The sequence below is a fragment of the Myotis lucifugus genome, unplaced genomic scaffold, assembly GCF_000147115.1.
Source record: "Myotis lucifugus unplaced genomic scaffold, Myoluc2.0 scaffold_20, whole genome shotgun sequence".
NCBI lineage: Eukaryota > Metazoa > Chordata > Mammalia > Chiroptera > Vespertilionidae > Myotis > Myotis lucifugus.
Genome location: NW_005871068.1, coordinates 8,571,231 through 8,581,052, shown reverse-complemented (window position 1 = coordinate 8,581,052; position 9,822 = coordinate 8,571,231). Strand labels below are relative to the sequence as shown.

Below are 9,822 nucleotides of genomic sequence, written 5' to 3'. Positions count from 1 at the left end.
TGTATATATATATATATATATATATATATATATATATATATATATAAGCATAGGTTATTTTAAAATTGCTCTTTAAGATCATATATTTGAAGCTAATAGCGTATCATATTTTTCTTGTGGAGATAAACGTTCATGTTTCATATTATGTGTCATATGGCCTGAAGTGGTTAATTTTCTTCTGAATACGGACAGTGTAATGAAAGTCTGAAAGAGTTTTGAAGAGAGCAGAGTAGCGAGTTGCTGGTAATTTTTCTTGGGCTTCAATAACCAAAGTAGCTTAGTGCATAATAGTAATTCATCCACTTACCGACTTAAACCCAGGTGTCTCTCCATGGATGACTAGAAGGATATTTTTCCTATTTTATGTAGAGCCACTCTTACAATTCAAGTAAGGGCTTTTAAGAATTGAATACTTGGTATATATTCATTGTTCGAGTTGTTCAAATTTCCATCACATTTTAAGTCATCTCCAAATAGATAATGAACTCAGAAAAATTCTTAATCTTAATAAAACAGTGGTCAATTGAGTTCCCGTATCCAATGATTTTTTTTCTTAGCTGAAAAGTGTTTACCATCTAGTAAAAAATCAATAATTGTTTTCTGATTTGATTATTTATAATAGGGGACGAACGGGGAGGATCCGGGTCCTGTCTTTTAAAACAGGCATCATTTCTCTGTGTAAAGCACACTTGGAAGACAAGTACAGATGTAAGTCATGCATATTAACTCTGTATTCTTTTAGTAATATTGGCTAATTGCCTCAGTTCTAGATGGGGAATGACATATGTTCTTATTTGACAGCAAGTTCTTTGTGTAAGATAGAAAACTGCTTTTAGAATGTCATAAAAGGTGGTTTGTGCTGTTCCCTGTCAAACATTAGCTTGCAGGTATTTAAATAGAGAATGAGGATTATCTTCTCCAGTCCAAGTATTATTTTGCATTACGTTGACTGTGTCTGAATAAAACACATGTTCCTAGGGGATAAAACCTGATTTCCTAACCCCTTTGTATAAGTCAGGAAAGTAAATGTGAAAGGTTAATCCATGCTCTTGCCTAGTATTTGGATTCTTATTTAAAGACTACTGCCTGGCATTCATGTTTTAGAAGCATTGTTTATTTTATAATCATCTTACTGCAAGGTATACTGACATAGCCAATTCTGTGATGTGACTTAACGTTTTATTATTGGAGAGACAGATAGCTTGCCACTTTTTATAGGGTAAATATCACCTTATAGAATGTCCTACTGATTAGCCATTGGGTTTTTCTGCTAAAAATCTGTCAATCCAAATTAAAAGCAAACACTAGAGGAGTGATGGTTGAGATGACTAAGCAACCATTCATTCCCATTGTGAAGGACCATATGTGTTTTCCCCTTTAAATGCTTGTAAGAAATGTTTTCAGTAGGAATATTAAAGAAACCTCATCTATTTTGTCTTTTCTCTTTTCCCCCAAGGCCTAGCCTCTCAGGGATGAGGAGATGTGCTGAGTTTAAGGACAGGCAGGAGATAAAAGAGATTAAATTCCTCCAAAGCCACTCTGTGTCCTACTGCTCATTTCCCCCCTAGGAGTAAGCCAAAAAATACACAGGCCTTTCAAGCTCTCACTTTTATGTAGTTTCCACTTAAGTTTTCTCATCCTTTTAGGAGAAAATAACTGAACAGATTTTGTTAACCACTTAAGAACATATTTTGGATAAAATAGAATCTTTCTGTGTTTATTCCTCTTTTAAGTATTATAGTTACTTATTATAGGTTAGCTAATAATCTAATCGTGTCAACGCTATTGTTGAAACAGCACATTGTAATACTAAATGGAATCATCAAGGGAGCTTCAAGTTTGTGTTTCAAATAACGACTATGCAGGAATGTGTTTTGAGGTTGGTGAAACCGAAATATTAACTTCAAATTGGGATATTTGAAAATAATTCATAATTTTGAAAAAAATCTATGTGTATGTATTGGATAGATGATGAAAAGTGGTTGTGTGCAGTCTCATTTTGGTTATTGCCATCTTAGATGTTTCACTAACATATTTAATTTCTTAGAGTTTAAAGTGTACTTCTGAGCCCTAGCCAGTTTGTCTCAGTGGTTTGAGTGTTGGCCCTTGGACTGAAGGATCTAGTGTTCAATTCCCGGTCAAGGGCACATACCTTGGTTGCAGGCTCCAGGGCACATATGGGAGGCAACCAATCAATTTGTCGCTCTCATCTCTCTCTCTCTCTCTCTCTCTCTCTCTCTCTCTCCCTCCCTCCCCCACTCCTTTCTCCCTCCCCTCCACTCTCTCTTAAAAAAGTCAATGTAAAAATATTTTTAGGTGAGGATTAAAAACAAAAAGTATGCTTATGAGTAGGAAAAACTTTCTTAGATTTAATTTTTTGGGCAACTTTTATTTGAATACAATGTGTGATTAAGATGATTTTATTTCTGAGAATAAAACATATTGCAAGTGTTTGGTATGTTCATTCAGTCCATGAACCCACTGTATTGGACACCTGCTTTCTGCAGGTACAACTGTTCTACTGTAGATATTTCCGGCACACAGTTGACCAAGATAAGGGCCCTGCTCTCAAGGAGATACCCCCTTCATCCAAAAAGACAGCCACCTATTGAATCACTGTAAAGTGATGAGAGCTAATTACAAATATGTACAGCATCCTGTGGGAACACATACAAGAAACTCAGTGATCTGATGGCTTCATAAAGAAGTCCCAATTTTGATACATTTTTGAATCTCTGATGTCCAAAGGGGATGGTGCTTATGGTTCTTAATGCTACAACATTTATTTTATTATAGTAGTTATATCCTATACATAACATAATTTCCCAAAGGATTTTGACTTAGGAAAACTTCAGGTGTCAGGATTGTATGTAAACTCATTTCTTGAAGGCTGTAGTTCATCCATAAAAATATTAAATGTCTAGATTAACATACGGTAGAAGTAACTGCCCTATGGGAATATTGGCTACTCTTGAGAATTGGTACTGGAAGTGAGTTGGCCATTGGGTTCTGTTAGCACTTACTTGGTGCTGCTTTTTCATTGTTGCGATTCTCTTCTTCCTTTTGTAGACCTTTTCAAGCAAGTGGCAAGTTCAACAGGATTTTGTGACCAGCGCAGGCTGGGCCTCCTCCTGCATGATTCCATCCAAATCCCAAGACAGTTGGGTGAAGTTGCATCCTTTGGGGGCAGTAACATTGAGCCGAGTGTCAGAAGCTGCTTCCAGTTTGTAAGTTATTCACCTTCTTAAGTAACATATTTAATGTTTTATATTTTAGAATAGAGGCCTGGTGCATGAAATTTGTGCACGGGGGTGGAGGGTGTCCCTGTCCCTCAGCCCGGCCTGCACCCTCTCCAATCTGGGACCCCTTGGGGGATGTTCAACTGCCAGTTTAGGCCCTTCCCTGCCGACCGGTCGCACCCAACTGCCCTCCCCTGCTGGCCTGGTCGCCCCACGCAGCCTGCTGCTCAGTTGTTTGGTTGTCCCTCACTAACCCCCCTGCCGGCCTGGTTGCCCCACGCAGCCTGCTGTTCAGTCGTTTGGTCGTCCCTCACTAACCCCCCCGCCGGCTTGGTTGCCCCATGCAGTTTGGTCGCTCCACGCAGCCTGCTGTTCAGTCATTTGGTCGTCCCTCACTAGCCCACCTGCTGGCCTTGTCGTCCCAAGCAGTCTGCTGTTTGGTCGTTACTGTTACTGTGACAGTGTCCTGGACAATTTGCATATTTCTCTATTATTAGTATAGATATTTTTAAAACACAGAACGTTCATTGCTTATATAGCTCTTCTGTAGGCAGATAGATAGGGGATTTTTGATATTGGAAACCTTTTTAAATTGTCTGCAGAGGTTTCTGGAACTCCAGGTCTCAGGGAGAGAGGACAGTGCAGAGGAAGGAAAAGAAATCTCCATCTGGCCCTAGCTGGTTTGGCTCAGTAGGTAGAGCATCAGCCTGCGTGTGTACCAAAGGGTCCTGGGTTCGATTCTGGTCAAGGGCACATACCTTGGTTGCACGCTCTTCCCTGGCCTGAGCCCTGGTCGGGGCTTGTGCAGGAGGCAACCAATCGATGGGTTTCTCTCACATCGATGTTTCTATTATTTTATGTTAACGATGACTCATTTATTTCAGCCCTTTGTATTCAGCATGTCTCTATCGAAATAAACCTACGACTCTATGAAAATTGAAGCTTTTGTTTTTTTGGGGCCCACGTAAACTTAAACCTTGTTTATTTGGCCCGTGTTAGCCTTTGAGTTTGACGTGCTTGCTGTAGGAACTTAACTCTTGTTTATATCAATTACCGTCTGCTAATACCCATCAGTAGCTCAACACAGTCTTGTCCATTCTCTTTCTTGTCCTGCCCCATTGTGTTTTCCACACCATAATCAGTGCCCCCAGAAACACTCTCTTCCTCCAAATGCCTGAACACTCCATGGATAGACATTTAGGTTGTTCCTATTTGTTTTATAAGGTGGGTAATGCTGCAATGAACATCTTTTTGCAGTTAGCTCTTTTTTTTTGACTGAAGTTTTTTTCCTTAGGATAAATTCTAAAAAGTGAGATTACCAGACTAAATGATATAAACAGTTTTATGGCTTTTTTTTTGTGGCTGAAGGTTATTTTTTTAAACTAAATCTTTATTATTCAGATTATTACAGTTGTTCCTCTTTTTTCCCCCCATAGCTCCCCTCCACCGGCTCCACCCACCCTCTGCCCTTACCCCCCCCCCCACTGTCCTCATCCATAGGTATACGATTTTTTCCAGACTCTTCCTGCACCTCCCTCACCCCTTTCCCCCTGAGAATTGTCAGTCCACTCCCTTTCTATGCCCCTGATTCTATTATATTCACCACTTTATTCTGTTCATCAGATTTTTTATTCACTTGATTTTTAGATTCACTTGTTGATAGATGTGTATTTGTTCATAATTTTTATCTTTACCTTTTTCTTCTTCCTCCTGTTCTTAAAAGATACCTTTCAGCATTTCATATAATGCTGGTTTGGTGGTGATGAACTTCTTTAGCTTTTTCTTATCTGTGAAGCTCTTTATCTGACCTTCAATTCTGAATGATAGCTTTGCTGGGTAAAGTAATCTTGGTTGTAAGTTCTTGCTATTCATCACTTTGAATATTTCTTACCACTACCTTCTGGCCTGCATAGTTTCTATTGAGAAATAGACAATCTTATGGGTACTTCCTTGTAGGTAACTAGCTGTTTTTCTCTTGCTGCTTTTAAGATTCTTTCTTTGTCTTTTGCTCTTGGCATTTTAATGATGATGTGTCTTGGTGTGGACCTCTTTGGATTCCTTTTGTTTGGGGTTCTCTGCACTTTCTGGCCTTGTAAGTCTATTTCTTTCACCACGTAGGGGAAGTTTTCTGTCATTATTTCTTCAAATAGGTTTTCAATATCTTGCTCTCTCTCTTCTTCTGGCACCCCGTTAATTCAGATGTTGGTACGCTTGAAATTGTCCCAGAGGCTCCTTACACTATCTTCATATTTTTGGATTCTTTTATCTTTTTGTTTTTCCAGTTGGGTGTTTTTTGCTTCTTCATATTTCAAATCTTTGACTTGATTCTTGTGATCCTCTAGTCTGCTGTTGGATCTCTGTATAATATTCTTTATTTCAGTCAGTGTATGCATAATTTCTAGTTGGTCCTTTTTCATATCCTCGAGGGTCTCACTAAATTTATCAACGGTTTCTAGAAAATTCTTGAAAAACCTTACAACTGTGGTTTTGAACTCTATATCCAGTAGTTTGCTTTCCTCCATTTCTGTCATTTGTGACCTGTTTCTTTGTCTCCGCATTTTGGCTGCTTCCCTGTGTTGATAGAGTGGCTTTGTGTGCTAGGTGTCCTATAGGGCCCAGTGGCTCAGCCTCCCCAATTACCTTTGTGGGCTTTGTGCACAGTCTTGTTGTAGTTAAGCCTTGAGTGTTGTAGGTATCACTGGGAGGAATTGACCTCCAGGCCAATTGGCTGTGAGAATCAGCTGTGTCTACGGTGGGAGAACTTCTGTGCTGGAGACACTCTTATGGGGCAAGACATGCTTCAGTGGGGCTTTGGTGCTCACTGAGTCTGCCCCCTGAGTGTGTCCCTTATGGATCTGAGGAGTTGTCATCTGGATGGTCCCACTCTGAGCACTGGGTACAATGGCTCTTGGATCTAAGCAGGTGCTAATTTATCCTCTGCCTGAGGCTACCCAGCAGGAGCTATGGAGAGATCTACAGATTCCTCTTCTTTGTTTGGGGTTTGGAGGTGCCCAGATGAGGCCCAGCTGTGAAGCAATGCAAGCTGCTGTGGGGCCTTGGGCCTTCTTTTGGATGTTCTGGGTCTCTCTGACCCAGCTGCAGTTTGTTAGGTAATTTTAGATTGCAAAGGACCAGGCCATTCATATGCAAAAGCCTCTGCCCACAGCTTGGGTGGGGTGGGGTCTCAGGGAATCAACAGGGCGGAGCAAACAGCTATGGTTGATCCTTTGCCCCGCCCTAAGAGGCCCTGAGTCTCAGTGTCCCATGGTAATCACTGCAAGCACCTCTGAGAGAAAGCCGCCCTCGAGTTCCGCCCTATGCCAGACAGTCCAGTTTCTCCCCGTATGAGTCTGGGTCCCCAGAGAGTCACCTGGAACTGGAATTCAGAGCAGTCGGGAGCTTGTGTCTCCCACCCGATTGAAAAAGACAACCGCGTCCTGCGTCCTCAGTTGCCAGCCTTTTCTGCGTGCGCCTCCATACCTCTTCACTTTTCTTCCATACCTCCTCTGAGTCTCAGTGTGCTTTTCTCTTTCCTTCTAGTTGTAGAATTTCCACTCAGCCAGCCTTCCTGTGGTTCTGGATGATGTCCGTTTTGTCTTTTAGTTGTATTTTTGAAGTGGTTATGCAAGGCAGCAATTTCTGGTGTTTACCTATGCCGCCATCTTGGTTTCTCTCAGTTTTATGGCTTTGATACATATTACCAGGTCGCATTTTGTCAAAAGTTGTTTCTATTTGTAATGCCACCAGCACCGAAGGAGTCAGACATTTGCAGTATTACATTAGTCACAGTGTTCTTATTTTCTTTTTTAAATGCTGAGAGCTGGTTGTATTAGCATGGGGTTTTTCAATCTATTCTAATCCCGTTACCAATAGAACTAGCCATAGAGATAACTGGGATAGACCTGTAGTCTTTGACCACAGACTAGGCTAAAACTATAGAAGGCCTCCTGGACAGAACATTGTGAATATTTGGATGTTTAAAGCATTCTGAGCATTCATTCAATAATTGACTTGGCAAATGGACTAAATGCACATATAGTCCGCCCACTCATGCAGAGTTGTATATACTATTTGGCTTGTGTTGACAAAATTGTGGCAAATTAGCTGTAACTTTAAAATAGGTATAGAGAAATAAATGCATATTTTCACCTCATACTCACATCTTCCAAAAAGTGAATAGACTATCCCTACCTCTAGAGTTTTTTCTTGCATGTTGCTGCATCAATATTTCTACTCCAGAATATAGACACAAGTAACTTTCATACAGTGACTACTAATGACCACAGTAGTACAGATTCATGTTGGTGTGTTATTAAAAATCCAATTATAAAACAGCTTGAATGATGTGTTTTGTTTTTCCTAAGTATTTTTTCTTTAGTTATTTCAATTAGTTTTTGAGTTCTAGTTGTGAAACTCTCTTACACACATTCATATGTATGAATTAGTATATATACGTAGTTTTGTGTGTGTGTGTGTGTGTGTGTTTGTGTGTTGTGACTTGGATTGAGAGTAATGGTCAGAAAAAAAACCTGCAGCCATCTTTTCAGAGACAGTCCCTCCTGCAGAGTAAGCTGGGCTGGCTTCAGGACCACTGAAGCCATTGTCCTGTCACCACACTGTGCTGACTGTGCTACTGCCAACATCATCAGGCAGCCACTGCCACCCTCACTGCCAACTCTCTCTCTCTTTTTTTAATTGAAATATATTTGACATATAACACTGTAAATTTAAGGTGTACAGCAGGTCCTCAAATAATGTTGGTTTGTTCAACATTGTTACCCTATAATGTTGATGAGATGCTGTAGGAACTTAATTCTTGTGTTTGTTTGTTTTTAATATGTTTTTATTAATTTCAGAGAGAGAGGAAGGGAGAGGGAAAAGAGAGAGAAACATTGATGTGAGAGGGAAACATCTATAAGTTGCCTCCTGCATGCCCTGTACTAGGGATCAAGCCCACAACCTGGGCATGTGCCCTGACCGGGAATCAAACTGGTGCATGGTACAACACTCAATGAACTGAGCCACACCGGCCAGAGCTTAACTCTGTTTATATCAATTAGCCTGTGGTAAAACTGGTTTCATTATAAGTCATTTTGCTTAAAGTCACAGAACCTGTCGATGATGTTAAGTGAGGAATTCCTGTACATCACATTGATTTGATACATACATATTGTAATAATATGATTGCCATTGTATTGATTATTGGCACCTCTATCACCACATAATTATCTTGAGTGGGTGTGTTTGTTGGGAATGAGTAAGAGAGTCCCTGGCTCTCTTTAATTTGGTTGAAGGGGCCACTTAACAGAAGCTTCACTTTCCCCAGTGCTGTCCCCTTATGAGGAGCCCAGTCTGGTCCAGGTCTGCCCGTTATACCCTTTTGCTGGATGCTCACCTTCTTCCCTAACCTCATATCTCTTGTTTCCATACGCCTCTGTCTCTGTAGTAGCAGCCCTCTCTCCTCAGTGTCAAAACTTTGAACTCAGTCCATCCTCTCATACTGATTGAATGTGCCCTGGCTAGCCAGTTTTCAAGGTCTTGGGAATGTCTTTCATGAGATTGGGGGACATCAGTCAAGATATTAATAGTGGTAAGAGGTGGTTCTCATTTTCTTCTCTCTCCTATTTTGTATTTTCCAAATTTTCCCCTTTGAACATCTAGAATTAGAAGAAAAATTAGTAAGTAGTAGTTTTTTTTTTAAAAAAAATATATATATACTAGAGGCCCAGTGCATGAAATTCATGCACGGGTTGGGTCCCTCAGCCTGGCTGGCAATCGGGGCCCATCAGGGCCATTTCGCCCAGTTCCGATTGGGGCCGATCAGGGCTGGTGGCCAGGGAGGGACCATAGGAAGGCTCCAGGGGTGTCTGGCCCCATCTCTCCCAGTCCCAATCGGCTGGACCCCAGCAGCAAGCTAACCTACCAGTTGGAGCATCTTCCCCCTGGTGGTCAGTGCATGTCATAGCAACCGGTTGGTCAACCGCTCGGTCAGACACTTAGCATATTAGCTTTTATATCTATCAATCTATGTATAGATATATATATATAATTGGTTTCAGAGCAGCAGGGAGAGAAAGAGAGAGATACCAATAGAATCATCAATCGGCTGCCTCCTACACACCCCACACTGGGGATTGAACCCACAAACTGGGTATATGCTGACTGGGATTGAACTGTGACCTCCTGGTTCATCGGTTGATGCTCAACCATTGAGCCACACCAGACAGGCTTGCTTTTATTTTTAAGGGAAAGAAATGTCTTGTTTGATTCCTTTTCATTGCCTCTCTTACACTGTTTTCAGGCCTTCTCATCACAAGCCTCTCCTCTGCACCCAGGTCCCTTCCATTGGTCGTACTGCTCCTTATACTGGTTTTAGAGAAATGTATTCACTGTCTGACACCATTCTTAGAAATCTTCAGTTTCTTGCCATTGTCCACTGAATAAATCCTAATTTATCTATTTAACTCTCAGACTTTTCCTAATCTGTTTTCATAATTGCCCACTGTTTGCTTTCACTACTGTGAAAGAGCTTCTCCCTACCATTTGTACCTACTATGCTTATCAATAATATTGTTATGCTCTG

At 40.9% G+C, this 9,822-nt stretch overlaps 1 protein-coding gene across 4 annotated transcripts in view; it reads left to right on the top strand.

The window, feature by feature from the left end:
- Positions 1-9,822, top strand: part of DMD (dystrophin) — a 2,279,750-nt gene that overhangs the window by 2,183,916 nt on the left and 86,012 nt on the right. For all 4 annotated transcript variants that reach the window (XM_023751347.1, XM_006085660.3, XM_006085662.3 and 1 more), the window contains 2 exons: positions 623-708; positions 3,070-3,227. In XM_023751347.1, the coding sequence (XP_023607115.1) occupies positions 623-708; positions 3,070-3,227 (244 nt within the window). The remainder of the gene's footprint in view (positions 1-622; positions 709-3,069; positions 3,228-9,822) is intronic.